This window comes from Ochotona curzoniae, unplaced genomic scaffold (assembly GCF_017591425.1).
Source record: "Ochotona curzoniae isolate NIBS_2020 unplaced genomic scaffold, NIBS_Ocur_1.0 scaffold_4683, whole genome shotgun sequence".
Lineage (NCBI taxonomy): Eukaryota > Metazoa > Chordata > Mammalia > Lagomorpha > Ochotonidae > Ochotona > Ochotona curzoniae.
The window spans coordinates 22227062-22247052 of NW_024467121.1; the positions used below are offsets into that span (position 1 = coordinate 22227062).

Sequence of the window (19991 nt, forward strand, 5' to 3'; positions counted from 1 at the left end):
AGTGATCTGCACATGATCCAGATGAAAGGAAACAAAGAACATACAAAATAGTAAATCCATCACAGATCTCCCAGACTGTGGCCGGCAATCAGGACCACAAAAGAAGCCTAAAAATTAATGTTGGTTTTTGTTTTCTCTGTCTGTGGTGTGGAAACTAAAATTAAAGTGCTCTGCATCCTAAGGAAACACAGGATTGTCTTGACTCAAGCCAAAGACACGAGAATAAAGCGAAACATGGGATGACATCAGGTAGGGACACTGAGGAATTGGGGAGGGGCACTGAGGAATTGGGAGGGGCACTGGAGCTCCTGGAGGGGATGGATGAGCTTCCCCTGAGGACCAGAGGGTGCATCACCTCAGAGGTCCAACATTAAGGGACAAGAGCCTGGATCAACCTCAGCCAGTCTTCAAAAGGACTTGACGAATTGCATAGAATGCGATCAATTTTCAAGTTAAACTTGCTATTGGTTCTAGACGTGGTGGCTCATTTTATGTGTCAATGTGGCCAGGCAATAGTGTCCAGCCATTTGACCCAATACCAGTCTATTTGTTTTCTGTGAAGGGCATTTTATAGACAAGAGAAAGATTTAAATCAGTACACTCTGAGAAAAGCAGATTATCTTTTGTAAAGTAGGCAGGTCCTGTCCAAAAAGTCAGAGAGGACAGGTGCACAGAAGAGGCAGGCACATCCTTTCCCCAGGCTGCGAGATCACCTGTTGCCATAATTTCCAGCCAGCCCCTGCTAAGGGCATGAGTCCTCTGTGTTACTACAGAAGAAGAGATGGGTGGATGCCTACATTCCCATGCCGATGTACTTTTTCCTCTGGCACTGCTGACAATTACAGGGGTCGTGCAGCCATTTCAGTTCATTCTCTCTCTCTCTGCACCATGCAGGCTCAGGTGGGAGGTAGAAGTGTGTTCCATCAGCATGGACTCCCAGCTGAGAGTTTAGTATTCAGCACACAAAGAAAACAAATAAAGGAACTCAGCATGCTCATTAGGAGAAAATTCCTTACAACTGAATAATTGTTTATGTTGCAGGAAAGCGCTCACCTTAGGGACACAGTTGGGCAAAAGTGTTTCGTTTCCAAGGAGTAGGCACAAGACGAAGCCTTCCAGCCTTATGGTGTAAGAGCAGAGGCTGCCACTGTGCACTGGAGACATTGTGTTCAGGCTAGAATTGGATTATTCCTGAGCACAGGTGAACTTCCCCCAGGAGGCAGCAAAGGAAGCTGACACAGTCCCCATGGCAGACACTGGAATGGCTCTGAGACACACTCGCCAAATATTTTTCATGCCGCAGCTACACACCTGGGCTGACTCTGAGAACAGAGGGAGCAACAACGGAACAAGCCACACGAGCGCCTGTCTGTGAACCTTACATTTTACAAGAGGAGCCTGGCAATAACCAGCAACCAAGTAAGGCAGTAAGGTGATCTCTGATAGTAAGAGGTGCTGAAAAGCAAGCTTCAGTTTCTAAACAACCTGAAGATTCAGAAAGGATAACACTGGGCGTTCTCATGGATTTCACAGTCCCGAATGTCCATGTCATTTCCAATTGCCCTGTAAGTGAACTACGAACTGCACTGGATCAAGTGCTCCCCGAGAGCAGTGGCTGTAGGTCTGCTACTCTTAGTGCCTAATACCATAACCGGCACGTACAATGTGCTTACCAAATGGCTGGCTGGGCAGGTAGATGGATGAGGGAGTGGATGGATGGATGGAAGGATGGATGGACAGACGGACGGATAGACAGGTGGGTTGTTGGATGGTTGGGTGGGTGGATAGATGGAGGGACAGAAGGAGGGATGGGTGGGTAGGTGGGTGGATAAGGACATAGCATAAACATCTACCACTACACTCCTCAGAAGCATCCCTGAATGAGGGCAGGGCTTGCTGCAACATGTCCCTAGAGGCAACTTCATGTAGCAGAAGTGTAGAGAAATGAATGGGGAGGAACGGAAGCCTGCAGGAGCTGTGTTAGCAAACAGGCTGCAGATGTGGGCAACTAAGACTCAGTCCTACACAGGCTGGACATACCTTTGAGTTCTCCCAACCGAGGGAAAACAGAGCTGGGATGTTGTCCTATCAAACTCTGCCAGTCCTGCTTGAGAACATGTTTCCAAAAGCCAGTGAGTCATCAGTACTTCCTGCTGCCCCACATACAGCTTGGTGAAGGACTCTGGCAGCCAAAGAAAACCTCTGGGCCCAGGCATAGCTGCAAAGTTGTAGGATGATGGATGGTCAAGTAGATGGGGCAGGCAGGACGACCAGCATCTTCTTAGTCCTAAGATTCCTCCTGTGAGCCACAGAGGGACTTGCAGAGACCTGTGGACCACAGGGCCATGGAGGCAGGGAGGAAGGAGGCTCCCGCAGTCAGACTGGCCGCTGGCCAGGGCAGACTTGCCAGCACCCTGGGTAGGAATCCTTGGCTATCCTCTGCCACCTCTCCTGATTTTGAACCTGACCTCTGGAGTTCCTCAAAGGGAGAAGCAAACTCTCATTGTTTGTTTATTTTTTTTATATGTAAATACCCTTTCAGGGGGTAAGAGTGCTTCAGGTGGTGAAGACTGCTCAGTACATTTTCATCCCTGGGAAGTGACTCTAAAATTTTGGGTTGACAGGTTAATGAAAGACATTCTTTCCCAACAAATGCCACCTTGCCACTTTAAATCGAGCATCAAAGAGACAGCGATGACAATAAATGGAAATTTATTTGAGGAAAAAAATGAGCCACATTTACTTTTTCTGAAGAGTAGGAATACATCTTGAGTGATGGTTTATATTTCCTCTACTTTTTTTTTTTCTAAGAGCCTTGCCTGGTCCTGATTACACCCTTGCTCGCTCCAGGATCCAGGCCCCTGAGAGAATTTGTTTCTTTGTCGCTGCCAAAGCCCTTTCTTTCCTTTGCAAGGGTTTAAAAGGACAAACCATGGACTCTAAAGGCTTTGGCTTCAGAGAATGCCAAGAAAACGACACAGGCCATTATTTCTAGGCCCATGAAATTGTATTTCCCAAATTTCAGCATACTTCATGAACAAGCGCTCCAGGTGCCGGGGAAAAAGGCATCTAATTACAATGTAGGGCTAAAATCATTTTTGCATACACTAGAGAAAATGATAGGTGATTATCAGAAATAGCATAGTGCCAGGGTCTGACCATGTTGAAATCAATAATGAAAAACAGATTCCGTTTCTCGGTTCCACCAAAATTCTTTTTTATCATGCTACTGAAACTCGAGGTGATGAGAACTCGGAGGCAACACGACAAATCATGCTGTTTTCAAGCACAATCCCATTGGTTTGCAAGCATGACGCTTTGCAAGAGATGCAAAAAGAGAGCCAAGCGTCCAAATCTGGCTGAGGTATCTTTTCAACATTCATTCCCTGACTCCTTATACGTGCTGGCTATGGTGCTCCATGCAGTGGGGCAGAGGGAATAGACTCAGTTTCTGCTCTCGTGAAATCAGATAGAAGTAATAGAAACATTCATCAGGGAGTAATCAGATGGAAGACAAGGAAAACATTTCCTCATCGTCAGATAGAAGGGACAGAAGTATTCATTATTTTCATTTTGGAGGGGCGACAATAACAAAACCCCCGCCCGGGGATACCTCCAGTAGAAAACGGAGGGGTGTCGCCAGAGTGTCCCCTGCACTGGTTCTCCCCACATCTAACCAAGATCCCACCTTCTGGTCCCTTGAATCCCTCCTTCCTACACCGTTGGGGAGGAGCCCATTTCTTATTCCACTGAAAGACAATGCCAGGGACAGATGGGATCCCAGCCACAATCCGATCCATCAGCCTCCGGAACCACTCCACCCAACAGCACCTAATATAATGCATCTTTAGTTTCTATAATGTCTTCCATATGATTTTATCCCCAAATGCTTTACATACTTCACTAAGACAGCTATAGAATTAAAATAATAAATCAAAGCAGGAGAGAGAGAAAGCGAGAGGTTTATTCAGGAGAGGCACAGACAGGTTTTCAGCAAGACAGGAGAAAGATGGAGAGCCCTACTTTGTTTTGCTGGTCCTATAACTAATAACTCTTTTCTCTAGTTTAACTCTTTCCCTGGTTTACTAGCCCAGGCAGCACCATAGTCCCTTCCAATACAAACCCTCCTTTGGAAAAGACAGCTAGAGACACACACTCTAACAAGAGTGTCAATTTCCCAACGATGCTGCCACCAAAACAGAAAAAAAATCCTCAAGAGAACAGAATCATTTCTACATAAAGTTATCCAATAAATTCAGCACAGGAACATCCTGAGACTTGGCTGCCCATCTCCCTTTTGTTTGTGGTTCATTTATCCATTCACCAAATAGTCATAATGGAGTAGGTATTATGTGGGATGGCTGCAAATTTAAGTGGGGAAGCCAGAGAAGACATCGTCAAGAAGGCAGCATTTCAGCAAAACCTGAGAGAAAGGTGGCCTGAGCTAAGCTGACATCTGGAAACAGGACAGAAGGAAGAGAAGCTGGAAACGTATGAGGAGAGATGGTTTGGACACTTTCTGTGCGAAAGCGAAGAGGTCCATGTGTCTAGAGTAGACTACATAAAAGGAGGAGCCACAGCAGAGGAGTAGAGGGGAATGAGGGCAGGCACGGAGAGCCTGGTCAGCCCCTGGAAACCTACAGCTTTCATGGAGGGAAAGGGGAAGCAATTTCCCTCACTAAGCAGGTGGGTCAACACTCCCCACCACGGCATCCGGCTTGCGCATCCCGTCCTTTCCTTACACTGTCTCACTCACACCATCTCCTCCAGATTCCTTCACTTGATGATCACGCCCCAGCTAGGGAGGCTGGCGAACAGAGTGGCTAGGAGTGTTTGCCATTCAGCAAGCATTTCTTGAGTGCTCTTCTAGGCACTGGACTTCAGTCAAGAAGGAGACCAACATACTCATCCCTGGGAATTTACATTCTGGTCCGTGGGCTCTGGAATCAGACAGCCCAGCTCAGACACCTTCTCCTGGGCTTGGTGCCATAGCCTAGTGGTGAAGTCCTCTGTCTTGCATGCACCAGAATCCCATATGGGCGCCAGTTCATGTCCTGGATGCTCCACTTCCATCCAACCCCCTGCTTGTGGCCTGGGAAAGCAGTGGAGGATGGCCCAAAGCCTTAGGACCCTGCACCCACGTGGGAGATCCAGAAGAAGCTCCTGGCTCTTGGCTTTCACATCAGCTCAGCCTAGCCAGTTGCAGTCACCTGGAGAGTGAATCAGAGGATGGAAGATCTTTCTCTCTGTATCTTTTCTCTGTGTACCTTCTTTTCCAATAAAAATAAATAAAGTAAAAAAAAAAAAAGAAGAAAGAAAAAGAAAAGACACCTGCCTATCACTTGTGTGACCTTGATCAAGTTACTTCAGCTTCAACATGCTGAGGAGGATATAATAAGACCAACTCCTGGGTGCTCCTTAAGACCCCAAACAGGGTGTGGCAAGAAGGAAAGCCTCAACAAAGAACTGTGTTTTGAAGCAGTCCAGAGGAAGGGAAACATGCTTGTATTGCAACAGAGTACTGGCAGAAGTGCAGAGCTGGAAACCAGGAACTTAAAACCACACTGCAGGGGAAAACCGAGCCCACTGCCTTTCTACCTGTCCCCTCTTCAAGTGGCAGGGCTCCGTTCTGCTCTATAACAACTCCAGCTCACCCATCCTCCCTCTTGGGTCCCCACGCTGATCCTAGGAGGTTTCCAAAAGAAAAGGAATCTTCTTCCTTTTCCTCTGATATACTGTTGTGGTTCACGTTCACTCCCAAGACCATGCCAACACTACCTCATGGCAAGTTCTAAGCTAAAAGAATTCTTAAAAAAAAAAAAAAAAACAAGATTCATTTATTTTTATTGCAAACTCAGATATACAGAGAAGAGGAGAGACAGAGAGGAAGATCTTCCATCTGATGATTCACTCCCCAAGTGAGTCACAATGACTGGAGCTGCACTGCCCCAAAACCAGGAGCCTGAAGCCTCCTCCAGGTCTCCCATGTGGATGCAGGGTTCCAAGGCCTTGGGCCGTCCTCAACCACCCTCCCAGAGCACAGATGGAGAACTGGATGGGAAGCAGGACCGGCCAGCAGGATTAGAATCAATGGCCTTAAGGGATTCCGGCACATGCAAGGTAAGGACTTTAGCTGCTAAGCTACAGCGTCAGGCCTGCTAGCAGAATTCTTAAATGTGTCCCCTTATCTTCATTTCTGCCACCCACCCCCTTGTTCTTTCTCTTATTGTGGGAGACCAGTTCTTCTTCCAGGGCTATAAAACTAAAACTAATAGAGCAAAAATACAAAAAAAAAAAAAAATACACAATTCCTTTCATAGACCTAGAGCATGAGGCCAACTAACGAGCCTGTGAGCATGTAGCTACAGCTAGGTCCCTGGTGCTGCCAATGGCCACTTCCATGTGGTTTGTGGTCGGTACTTGGCAAGGCTTTCAGGGGCCACTAGCCTTCTGCTAGGAGGCTCAACAGTCCCAGCTGCCGCAGAAGGCCTAAACTGTGAGGCAGGATCATGAAGTGCCATGGAACTACACAGCACAGGTGCCTGTGACACAAGCCAAAGCCTTAACACTCAACCAAGACTGTAGAGAGTCCATTGCATTTCTCACGGGGGTTTGAACTCTACTGGATTGGGCTGTGCACTCAACCTTGAGCTGATTCATCTCCCCATGTGCTTTACACAGAATTCTTCTCTTCCATTACCCAACATCAGTAAAATAGAAAAAGAAAAAAACAAAATATGCAATAAGAACTAAAACTCCTGATCCTAACAGTGTTTGACAGATATCACCCGGCTCCTTCAGACTTGCTAAAATTGTTCTGCCTTCAAACACACACACACCAAGAAGTGAATCAGGTTTTCAACCTAGGGAGAGCTGTGCAAATGATTCCCAGATGTTGGGAGCTGACTGCCAACACTCTGGCCGGCCATCAGCCAGGTGGAGGACTTGTTCAATCAGAAAATGCCCCCATTTTACTCTTTCCCTGGGGGAGGAAGGGGACGGGAAGGAAGGGAGTTGAACACAGGGCTGTGTTCTCTGCTGCAGTGTGCCTCCTTGGGATGGTGTGGGCTTTGCCATCAACACTATCTCTGTTGTGAGACAGCTCTGAGGGCTGCTAGGGTAGCGTCCTGGATAAGAGTCTGAGATTTTGGATTTTCTTGAACATGAAGGAGTAACGGCATAGACACAGAATTCCAGCTACTTTTTCTTCAGTGTTTCAGCCACCTCAGAGGCAACGAGACGGAGTTCTTCATGCCTGTGGCAGACACCTGAAATTGCATCCTGAAGCCTTTAGAAGCTGAGGCACCAGACATGCTACTCCGTGATGATGCTCTCCTGTCACACTGCCGCTGAGATAAGTTGACACTACACTCATGCAACTCCAACTTCCAAAACTTCACTTCATCTACATGCATGAGTCCAAGTCCTCACTTTTCTAAGAAGCCCATGGAGTCTTTTCTAAGAAGCAAAGCTGAGACACCTGCCAGCGATTGGTAAGCAAGAAACCCACAAGTTGTAGGGTGCTGGTTTCCAACCCAGTCCTTCAAAGGGTTCAGCCTGGACACTGCTCAGTCACTAGTGAAAGAGGCAGGTGCAGCTCAGGCACTACAAGCTCAGATGTCACCTGTGTGCAGCAGAGAAAAAGGTACCCTGTAGCACACACAATGCTACGGGAACACCTGCCTTGGACAGCCAAGGGAAGAGTGGACTCCACTTCAGACACCTGTAGAGTTGGTGCCCTTGCTCTGTGAGTAGAAGCCATAATTATATAAGTGGGCTCCAGCCAGGAGTGCCCCATAAGAAGCTGGATGCTAGGACTGGAATGGCACAGGGAGCACAGCCATGGGACATGGCGGGGATGGTTAGTCACTACGTCCGAGGGAGACTCTAGTAAGAATGAGGACCCAAGAGCTGATGCAATACGCTTCAGTGGAAACCAAGCAAGACACTGGTGGGGGCAGGGGGAGTGACAATGCAGCAGAGAAGTCTCACGGCAGAGGCTCCTGAAAACTCTTGAGTTCTGCTTAACTGTGCAGGCATTATTCTATCACAATGCACATGGAACTGCAAACCAACCGTCCCAATCTGCAAGACTAGATGAGGAAACCGTGTCATGCTTCCCCATTGTGACTGGGCAAGTAAGAGTCAGATCCTATGGACTCAGTGTCATGTTTTCCCTCCATGGTCACTTGAACGACATGCCAAGACTGTGGCATGTTGAAGGTAGCTTTGCTCTGGTAGTGGATGCTGATGATGGGCAGAGGGAAGCGCCCCTAGAGGGGGCACTACCTGATTGCAGGAACAAAAGCACCATAAGCAGTTCTGAACTCATTCTCATCTTCTGTCTTTACCAGCTCTGACAATGCAACCAAGTATGGCTCTTCTACATTACGTGCCCAGGGACCAGAGAGAGCCTTGAAATGCTCAATATCAGACACAGAGAGCAGCATCTGCTGGAACCAGCACAACAAGGGGCTACTTGAGTTGGCTGGGAGCAAGAATGTGGAAGCAACAATACTGACAGGAGCAGCTGCTGCGTTCACAGCATCACAAGCAAGTCAACCCAGCGGGGTGCCAAGAGAAGCAAATTGACCCTCAGGTGGGCCTTGGGGCCAGAAATCAGCCTTCTCTGCTTAGCCTAGGCCTTGACCTTGGACCCATGCCAGAACCGGATTAAATACATCTGGGCTCTAGGAGATCCTGGTCAAATCCATCACAAGACATCCAGCAACACACTCAAGAGATTTGAGAAACACTGCTGGGTAAACAGAAAAAGCTGTTTAAGACAATGGCAGGGGACACTGCAAGAGATCTTGCTGGACAGAAAAGGAGTAGCAACCACCTATGAGTTTGGGCCCAAGGCAAGGAAGAAAAAGGAGGCAAAGCACAGGGACCCATAGAACACTTTGGAGAACAGCACTCTGAAAAGCTGAGCAACCCCAGTCTATCCAGAACATTCCACACTCAGCACAGTCATAGTTTTCATCAACAGTGGGGGAAAAATTGTAATTCAGAATCCCCAAGAGTCAATAAGTACAAAATAACCCTGTTGCTACAAAGAAGAGAGGGGAATTCTGACTACCATGATGGACCTCATAATGGACAAAAGGACAGGTGGCAAAGGATCAGGAGGTGATGAGCCATCCGGAGCCACAGAACCAGCAGAAAAATAATGGAAAAGCACTGACTTAAATTGAGACAGGAATGTAGGTAAAAATTCATTCATAGTCAAAAATGTCCTTCATATACTTTTACTTTAGATTTTGATTTGAACTGGATCAAAAGATTAAAAATCAGGTATCATCAAAAAGAATTACAACCAGAAGTGGTATCTGAAGGCAGAAATGAAAGTCTCCATTGGCACCAACTCCACAGAGCCAGCCCCACTGGCTGTGCCAAAGCCCAGAACTGCCTTGGAGGAGGTCCACGGACGCCTGGCAACTTCACCATTTTTCAAACACTTGTTCAGAATGTGGATGAAATGCCTGTAGAGATTTCTTTTTCTCCAGGAATAAAAGAACCACAAATGGAAAGCGCTATTCATGTTATCTGGCAGAGAAAATCAATGGGCAGTTATGAGGTCATTCCGAAAACGCATTCTCCCACCTTCAGGATAACTCCATGAACTATCCAGAATCTGCCATTCCCTCAGCAAAAAGGAAGATCTCACTGCCCCAGTCAACTATGTTAGTTTCATCCAGTCATGCCCATGTTTGCAAGACCAAGTGCACAAGCAGCTGAAAACCTTTACCCCAGGAAAACAGTCAACAAATGGAAAGATCTAATCCGATCCAACCTCACCATTTCACATTCACGTGAGAGTCACAGGAGGAAGGCTGCTCAAAGTACAGTGTTCTTTACTCGTAAAGCTATGGAAGTAACACATGAGAGCTCATCAACATGACAAACAACTGTGTTAATTCCTTTCCTGGGTCCGTACTGACTCTTTCAGAAAATACAAACCTATTTTTACAGTCACAGCCTCTGGGTCAGCATTGTGCCAAAGTAAGGCCACTGCCTGTGAGGCCAGCATGGCATGTGGGCACTAATTCAAGTCCCAGGTGCTCCACTTCCAATCCAGCTCCTTGCTAATGGCCTGGGAAAGCAGCTGAGGATGGCTCAAGTCTTTGAGCCCCTGCACCCATGTGGGAGGCCTGGAAAAAGGCTCTGGCTCCTTGCTTTGGCTTCATCCAGTGCAAGCCACTTACCACCATTTGGGGAGCAAACTAGCAGAGAGAAGATTCGCTTTCTCTCTCTCTCCCTATCTTTCTCTGCAACCCTGACTTTCAAAAATAAATATTTATATGTATTTAAGATTTTTTTATTTTTATCACAAAGTCAGATATACAGAGAGAGAGACTGAGAGGAAGATCTTTCACCCTATGATTCACTCCCCAAGTGGCAGCAACAGCCGGTGCTGTGACGATCTGAAGCCAGGATCAGGAACTTCTTCCAGATCTCCCACATGGGTGCAGACTCCCAAGGCTTTTGGCCATCCTCAACTGCTTTCCCAAACCACAAGCAGGGAGCTGGATGGAAAGTGGAGCTTGTGGGATTAGAACCGGCACCCATATGGGATCCCAGCGCATTCAAGGAGAGGACTTTAGCCACTAGGCCACTGCACTGAGCCCTAAAATTGGGGGGGAATAAAAGAACTAAAAATTTTGAAGATAGGCACGCATGGTAGCTGCCGTGTGAGAACCAGGCATGAGATGCCACAGTCCCGGGTCCCCCCAGCCGCCATGCAGCAGCTGGAGGTCCAACCCTCCAGGCTCAAGTCCTTAATCATTGGTTTTTATCCAGACACTGTCTAACTACCTTTGGTCCCTGCAAAACCAACCAAACCTCCCATTTATACAAACACCAACGAGCCTGCTGAGAACAGCTACGATGACCCCCTGGGTCTTTCTCTGCTCAGACTACACACCTACCAGGATGTGGCTACTTCCTCACCTTGGTCACATGCCACTGGACACACTCCAGTAACCTACCCCACTGCTGGGGCTTTCTGAGTCCCTGGGATTTTCTTCATTCCTTCCCTAAAGAGCATGGACGTGACTGCGCAGGAAGTCTGGAGTCCCTGGGCCATGTTCCCGAGTTACACACAAGACTCATGAGCTGTAGCACTAACACGCTGTCCCCCAGTGGCTGGGTGGCCAGCATATATATGCACTTCCTGTTATTTCCCACATGTTCTAGTTGGCCCATGCGTTCAGACAACAATCCACATATCAGCACCCCAGGGTCTTACTCCAGATATTAGCTACTGTTCCTCCTCTGACCTGCTCTCTTTCTATTCATGGCCCCTTCCTCATGTTTGTGTTCTGCATGGAATTATTCATAAGAACAGCAAGTCATAGAATATTCCTTCTCATGGGCACACTGGGTAAGACCCTATCAAATCGCCACGTGCACAGGAAGTGATCATTTACAATCCTATTATTTTAATCTTTCAGGGCAACCCTGCAGAGTAGGCAGTAGGATCAGGAAACTGAGGCAGAGCCAAGCTCTCGACCCAAGGGATCATCCGATCTCATACACCTGTTGGTGCTACTCTACATCCCATTGATTCCATAGCTCAGGACCCTGCAGTAGAGAACAAAGTCTTCTAACATCGAGTTCGAGCATCGCATGAAGAACCAGTCTTAGAGACTGAAGTAGAGCAATCCAGTTTCTATTTTCGTCTTTGCTATAAACTAACTCATCAGCGAACCGTCTGGGCCCCCAGTCGCCTTATTCATAAAGATCAGGAGATCAAATTAGACAACCCCTGAGGCTGTTTCCTGCTCAGCTGTCCTTTGCTCCCAGCCTGTCTCTGCCACGTTGCTAAAATTAGGCAGAAAACATTGCTGAAATACCTTTCTTTTCTATTTCTCATGTTTTTAAAGTTTCCAAGATTAGCCGAATGGTATCTGATAACTATCCACCTCCTTCGCCCAGAAAGAAGGCGGGGAGAGAAGTGATGGCTTGCAGGGCGTGTAAGCAGCTCCTTCTCTACAAACAGCAGCTTGGGGCTGTCGCAAGCCAAGGGCGCAGACTGAGCAGCAGCATCTTTGGAGCCAAGTATTCTTAGAGTAGTGACACTTGATGCAAGGGATGGTTGATGATATCTGGAGATATTTTTAGTAGTACGTTGGGGAGAGGCTTGGGGGGCGGTGGAGGCTAAGGGAGTACCAAGTATCAACCAGACACAGGACAGACCAAGGCAGAGCTGTCCAGCTCATGCTGCCAAGGGTGCCAAGGCTGGCAGATGCTGTCTCAAAGGCCAGCCCCACAACCTTCCACAGTGTAACAACTAAACCGGCCCCATGAGAAGCTAAGCAGGTGGGCCCATGAGAAAGGTGCCACAAGCAGCAATCTTACCGTGCAAAGAAGGACGCAGCCACCGAGGGGCCCGTGGGAGTGTCGCTGGTTGTGCAGGAGCCCTGGGCTGCGGGCGTGCTGCAGGCTGCCGGCTTGTCTGCGTTATAGCGGTTCAGCGCTGCTTCGGTCAGGCCTTCCCGCCCAGTCTCTGTCATCAGCTGGGAAATCTGACAAGGAAAACGGATCCTGAACTCAGTACCTGTTTCCTGAGCACCGACCGCGATTCTGGATGGGGGTAAGGGAGGGAGGCACTGGCGGGGTAGGGCGGGGTCACAGGCTGCCGTTGGTCTCCTGGGGGGTGCGTGGGGAGGTTCCGTTTAGGGCTTCCACAAGGCTCTGCACCAGCATTTTATAGCTAGAACACCTCTTCCTTTCCGTTGAAAACACTGGAATTTAATGACTGCCTGACACGGTTAGTTTTACAAGGTCTTGTGCCTCCTTTCATTCATAGGGGTCAGAACAGGGGGGCACAGCGATTGCTTGCAGAGGTGGGGGGCATGGGGCAAGCCTATTCCTGAGGAACCTAGGAAACAAGACTAACCTCTTGGTGGTGGTAGTGGTGTAAGAGGCAGTAAAATGGGTGACTTGGATCCTAACACAAACAAGACACAGCCACCTCAGGGGCCAGTGGTTTCTTCTGGAAGGTTTGGATCATTTCAGCAAACCTCAGTTCCCTCTTCACAGTAAGCAGCGTCCATCTGATTTGAAATGATGGTCGCTCTACCGGCTGAGGGCAGCTCTGGTTTTGGTTTGCTTTTCCTCAAATCCTCATAACCGGCTGAGAAGAACGCCCCTTGTGGGAAGAACTGGAGTCTTGTGGCTCCTGTGATGTGACGATTACGGATCCAAAGTCTGAATGTGCTCATTGAGAAGCCTGTTCCTTGAAAAATTTACAAAGTGGGGAAATGGTGGACTTTTTTTAAAGGCAGGAGAAGTTCAGTGTCTCTCACTTGCTCAGACCCTTCAGTGTTAACTAATGCATGTTTCTGATCACCTGCCAAGCACAAGCACAGAAAGGCAAAGAGCAGGAGTCGTTTCTGCTTTATACTGGAGCTGGCCAGCAGGCCAGTGAAAGAATCCCATCTGTTAGCCTGGAGACGTAAAAAGATGGGTGCTTATCATAAGAACAGTCATTACTCTGAGTCCCACTGACTTGAAACTCTTTGCTGCCATGCGCTCTAACTTGGACAGTCCGGCAGGATTCGGCTGCAGGCTGGCCAACACACACTTGCTGACTCTCATTCCTTCCAAGCACTAGAAGGAAACTTGACCCCAAGTAAGAGAAGCTGGAAGAGAGGCACCAAAGGTAGCCAAGGGCTATCTGACTTTGCAATAAAAATAAAATAAATCTTTAAAAAAACATACGAACATCAAAGTCCATGAGATACAGTTTCCGCTGACCTTTTTGGGTGAGATATGCCTCCTGTAGGCAACACAGATGGGTTTTTTTTTTTTTAATGCAGTGTACTAACCTATGATGATTGATGAGTGTAAGTCATTTACATTCAAGGTTCATATGAATGATTGTTAATTTGGTTCTGTCATTTTAACAATGCCTTGTTCATTGATTTAGTTTTCTGTTGGATCTTCTTCGCATTTGCCTTTGGTTTTGGTGGGTGCTATTCCTCTTCTCTATCAAGAGAACATCTTTTTTTTTTTTTTTTAAGATTTACTTATTCTTATGAGAAAGTCAGGGCAGTTGACCTTTCCCAACAGCCAGGGTGGGGGCTTGCCCCCATGCTTCTAAGGCAAACCTAAGAGGAGCTGCTGGGCTGCTGCAAGTTACACCAGAGCCTGGGTGTCCCGGCTACAGAACTCTGCCTGGGGGCCTGGGCTGCTCTGTTCAGAGGGCGTGGAGGGGTATCCCCTGGGAAGCCCTGCCCCTTCTCCAGCCACTCTAACTCCCCACCTCTGGCTCACACGAGGCAGAGCTGTAGGCGTGGGAGGGCTTCAGCAAATGCTGGGAGATGGCCACCAGCAGAAACAGGGTTCTAAGACGAGACCACTCCTTTCCCAGAGGGAGCACTGAGGGATGGTGAGATGGGAGAGATGACAGCAAATGGAGGGTCCCAACCTGCTTGACCCTGAGTAGGTTTCATCCCATGAGCCCCACAACTGCCCCACCTGGAAGAACATTTCCAAAATCCTTACCTGCTTTCCTGCCTCCCCTGTCAGCTCCCATCACTGCCAGCGGATCCCCTGAAACTCCAATTCCATTGCCCAATTCTGAGGGAAGACTCTTCCTTCTGCAAACAACTATCTCCCCTAGTTCTCCCATCATATTGCAAAAGCTACCTGACTCTTCCTAAGCAAACTGCAGATCAGGAATCTTGAATATATCCACTGGGCACTCAGAGGCCCTACGGAATGAACGCGTTATCTTCACTGTGTGAATGTGTGGCTGAAAGAGCTGAGACCCAGTGACCAGCCTGATAACCAACCTGGAGTTTTCCTCACAGCATTTTGTTTGGTTTTAGTGCAGATTAAAACCTGTGTTTAGTACTCCATCTCCGTTGCACAGGGCCATCTCACTACCTAGCAGCATCTGTTACTTTCAAAGCCCTACTATATCCTGTAGACAAGTGGTTGATTAAAAACAGTACAACAATGAAAGGCTACAGAAAGAGGGAGCATGTGTGTGTTGGCACGGGTACCCAAATGTGCACATGCGTGTGGGTCCTCAATTTACATAAGGATCCCACACACGAGGGCCAGTGTTGTGGAAATAGCAGGTAAGACAACCTGCAGTGTCAGCATTCCATATGGGTGCCAACTGGAGTTGCAGCTGCTCCACTTCCAATCCATCTCCCTGTTACCGTGGCTGGGAAAGCAGGAGAGGATGGCCCAAGGGTTTGGGTCCTGGAGGATGCTCCTGGCCCCTGGCTTCAGCATGGTTCAGCCCAGCCATCTGGAGAGTGAACCAACATATGCAAGATCTCTTTATAACTCTGATTTTCAAATAATAAATAAACCTAAAAAAAAAGAGGAAGAACCTTATATACCATTCCACGTGATGCTTTCCCCACTATAATAAAGTTCCCCAGTGTATTTTAATTCTAGGTGAGATGCTTGTCTTTCGCCCAAATTTAAATTTTTATACTGCTGCCACAGTGTGAGGGCTTGGAAACTGGACCCGAAGCAATCATGAATCTTCAATCTGGTTGTGACCTTGACCACTCTGAATCAAGACAAAATACATCTGGCTCTTCCCAGGGTAGCGTCCCCATCACAAACTGCCATCTGCAAGCCATTGACCTTTCGCTCCCAGTGAAGATGCGACTGTGAGAGCTGCCAGAGTGTGTCAGCACAGGGAACTCGCCTTCAATGGCCTCACTGACCCAGAAAACCCCTCCCTTGACCGGCCCCAAGAGCAGGGAGTGCGGGATTGGGTCGGTTTCCTGAGCTGCAGCATCTGTGGACAGCCGTGGCTCCTTATACAGCCTTTAATTAACTACATGGAGTCCCCCTTAGGTCCCCCAAATCATACTTAATAACCTTTTCTCTCCCACAGCTAATATATCCACGTCTCGGGACAGCTATTTTGTAGTTATTGATTGCGAGTTCATGTTTTTATGATTTGGTAAATGGGGGATGCTCATGAAGTGTCTTGGATCAGCGTTATCTCGCCACTATCTAGAAAAGTCGGGCCGCAGCTTGTTCTGAGCCCTGGGTACCATTGCAGGAGGCTTGTCTGCTGTTGGCTTTGCTGCTCTGGGGAATGGGACCCAGAGTACACTTTCACAAAGCCATAGGAGAGGCTGACATGAGGAAAACACAAGTGCGAAGGAGCAGCTGGAATGGCACAGCCTCACGTCAAAGACAAGTATTCGAGAGCTGACCATGCAGTTGCTTCGCTGCAGCCACACAAATCAAAGGTGACAGGGGTGGCCAGCAGGGCACCTGCCTCCCGTAATCACCAGCGCAGTAACTGAGCTGCACAGAAACCTTATTTCGTGATTGCTCATATTAGATAAGGAGCAGGGGGTGGAGAGGAAAATTTATTTTTCACATCCCCTTCTATATGTGAGTCTTCCTCTCACTGCAGGGATCTGCCCCAGGCCCAGGAGAGTCACTTATAGGGTGCTAAGTGTCTGACAGCAGGATCCCTAGCACAGGTTCCCCCAGATGCTTCCTCCCAGGTCAAGGACAAGCAGCTAGCTATGGACTCCTGCCCTGACAGCTGCAGGAGTCTCTCACTTCAGTCCCACGCCCCCTGGGGATTGCCATGCTTCCCCTGGCTGCAGGAGTTACACTCATTTCATCCTTGAAGGCAGAGAAACAAGAACTGACTCACTTAAAAGGGAAACCTGGGGGGGAGGGGGTGTGATGACTGCATCTTCCCCAGTGCCGCCCCCCCCCCCACATCCACCTGGACGCTCCCAGTCCTCAGGAACTCAATCTGCTGGCACCTTTTCTCCAATACCTTCTGCCCCTCTGTCAGGGAGCAGAGCTGCCCAGATCTGCATTTCCCAGGCAGTGTCAGAAGCTCTGGGGGGCAGTGCTGGGAACTTCTGCTAAGCGGGATTGCAATGGGGGCAAGAGCTGGCATCAGCAGGGCAAGTATTGTTTTGAAAGCACAGTAGACATTGCAACAAGTCAACTATGGCTGGGCTCTTCCTGTGTGAATAAAATGGGTGGTGAACTAGGGCAAGAAAATACATTTTTCTCCATCTCATTGAGAGCTTTTATTTAAGAGAGAGAGAGAAGGAAAAGGAGAAATATTACAGAATTCCATTTAGATGAGGTGCCTGGATCATCAAACTGTTACAGACACAGAGCAGAATGGTGAGTGCAGGGATCTGGGGTGGTGGTCGCAGTGGCCATTACAATTGAGTGGGGACAGGTTCTGCTGCATGAAGAGAGGGCTGGACATGGATGGTGGTACTGGGTGCACACACAGCACCGTGACTATCCTTACAATGCCACCAGACATGGAGAAATGAATACGTTTTAGATTATGCATGTTTTGCAACCACAAAACTCCCACAATAACAAAGAGTTCTTTTCACTTGTCCCAGGCAGTCCTGCACCTGCTATGCACTTTTACAAAAGGAGATCAGAGGATGCTCGGAGGGGAGGCCAGCGCACCTTGACCCCCAGTGATGTCCACATGCCTCTGCAGGTGCCCCATGCTGAAATGAATGGGGCAATCCCAGGGACAGGTTGAAGCCCACCTTATAGGCCAGTCTATAAGAGAGGGAGGAGAGGCAAGGGCAGCAGTGCTGGGAGTGGCTGACACAACCCTCACACAAGCTTGCCTCCTTGACGACACACAACTTGACTTCTTTGCAGTTGTGTAAGGCAAAGGCCATCCCTGCCTCATCTTTATCACACCTGCCGCAGTGCACCTTAAGTCAGCTGATGAACACACTCTGTGATGGAGTGGTCCAGAGGCAGGGCAGTTCTCAGGTGTGTTAGGCTCACACACGGACTAGCAAAGTGAATTTCCTTCTTCTCTGGGGATATGCTGGCCACAAAGCTCAGGCAGTTACTGCCTTATTCGAAGCTTGCCCCGGGCCTGCGCCCATCCTCACTGCTCACATGGACACAAATCACCTCTGAGACTGAGGCTGGCCTTGAGTCAGACAGATAAACTCCTCCTTGGGCCGGGCAGCACCAACAGCCTACCATGGGATTCTTATGGCCCAGGCCTGGATGTTTGATTACCCTTATTATCTTAGCTTGCTTTGGCTATAAATTTTATTAGTGGCCATAAAATTATCCATCCACAGCATTTGACTCAGTGACCTCTTGCAAAAGAGAATTCCACAAACTGGTGATACACCGGGGCCTGGGAGAGCTGCCTTTTCTTCACCTGCAAATTTATAGCCTCGGCTTCCCTTCTGCGTGATGAGACTTGGCAAACAGAAGGAGCTGCTCCCAGCTCATGACACCCCTTATCAGGGCTTCCATCTGGCCCCCACAGCACCCGATAGCTGTTTTCTGTTAGCTTTTGTGTGGCTGCGGGGTAAAGGGGCAGGGCCACTAGCTGGGATCAGGAGGAAGGAGGGGGTCATGATGCATTTGGACTCACCTCCCAACCTTTGGCAGCTCAGTTTTCCTTGTCAGTATCTCTCAGAACAAATGATGCAGGCCTACCACCAAATTTGGAGTATGTCTCCACAGGCATCTTATTTGCCTTGTAGGTATGTTGAGCCGTGCTACTTTTAATGCTTGATCTCTGATTATGCTTTGGAGGGTGGTTTTCAAGGACACTTTTGATAGCACCTGAAGACGAGAGGTGTCCAGCAGACAGCACGAGGTGAGCGTGCTGCTCCAAGGCCATGAACTGAGGCATCTTTACAGACCAGGATCATGACTGGGGCTGCCCGTGAGCTTGGCCAGATCCTCGGCACTGCCTTGCTGCTTCCAGTTCTGACCAGCTGTGGGCAAGGCCGCTGGGCTGGGCTTCCGAATCTCCTGGAGTCTAGGCTGTGCAGGTCAGAGCCGCTGCCGTGCCAAGTATGCTCAGCTCCACAGTGACACCCACATCTTCAGAAAAATGTGCTGGCAGCGGCAGATTTGATACAGAGGGATGGGGAAGGCTCATTTGAATAACTTCTCAATATGTATTAAAGACTTTTTTGAGTGTTTTGTAATTTTTTTTTTTTTTGGTGGTCAAATGAAAATAAAGTCAAATGGTCTGAATCTTGATGTAATTGATTGCACTTTTTAAATTTGCAACTACAGCAACCTCAGACTGGGTAGATAGGCCAAGATAAAATTGCAATGTCAATCACCCCAGTCCTGGCATCAGCGACAGCCATAAGTCACCCCTAGAGTAGTTCCCAAGATCTGGTCCTGCCAGCTGATCCTATCTTCAGGTGCTGAGTCAGCTCGGGGATGCCACTCGCACTGGGGGAGGGTCACCAGTGTTCCCCACCCCACGACTCACCTGAGAGCAGTGCCCTAACCATTCCTCTCCACACCAAACGATCAAGGCCAGCCTTCTAAATGTGCCCCAAACCTGTCCTTACACCAGCAGCATACCCATCACCAATCTATGTCCCCATCTCAGGGTATGGCTGTATCTGTGTCCTCCATTGCACCAGCTTCAGAGTGTCTTAACATGGCATAAAGCTAACACATGTAGTCATTAACCATCCATGCAATTCTAAGTGAACTGAGGGCCCGACACCATAATCTAGTGGCTAAAGTTCTTGGCTTGCATAAAGAGGGATCCCATTTGGGTGCCATTTCGTACCCTGGCGGCCCCATTTCCCATCCAGCTCCCTACTTGTAGCGTGGGAAAGCAGTCAAGGATGGCCCAAAGTCTTGGGACCCTGTACCCAATGTGGGAGAACTGGAAGAGCTCCTGGCTCCTAGATTCGGATTGGCTCAGCTCCAGTCGTGTGGCTGCTTGGGGAGTGAAATTGGATGGAAGATCTTCCCCTCTGTCTCCCCTCCTTTCTGTATGTCTGACTTTCCAATAATAAATAAATAAATAGTAAACAAAAAAAACTTAAAAAAAAGACCGAAACGGAAAAAAGAAACAGAGGAAAGGAGAAAAACTAGTAAGAAATTTACATAAACCATAAAAAAAAAGAAAAGGAGAGAATAATAATGGCTCCTTTTGATCAGCTTGGGTATGGGCGGGTGACAGCCACAGCGGGAAAGCTAGAACTTTC

General features: G+C 48.4%; 1 protein-coding gene across 1 annotated transcript in view; it reads right to left on the reverse strand.

The window, feature by feature from the left end:
• The window catches only part of KIF26B (kinesin family member 26B), a 413315-nt gene that overhangs the window by 189533 nt on the left and 203791 nt on the right, over positions 1-19991 (reverse strand). The window contains exon 4 of the mRNA XM_040968150.1: positions 12364-12530. Coding sequence (XP_040824084.1) covers positions 12364-12530 — 167 coding nt within the window. The remainder of the gene's footprint in view (positions 1-12363; positions 12531-19991) is intronic.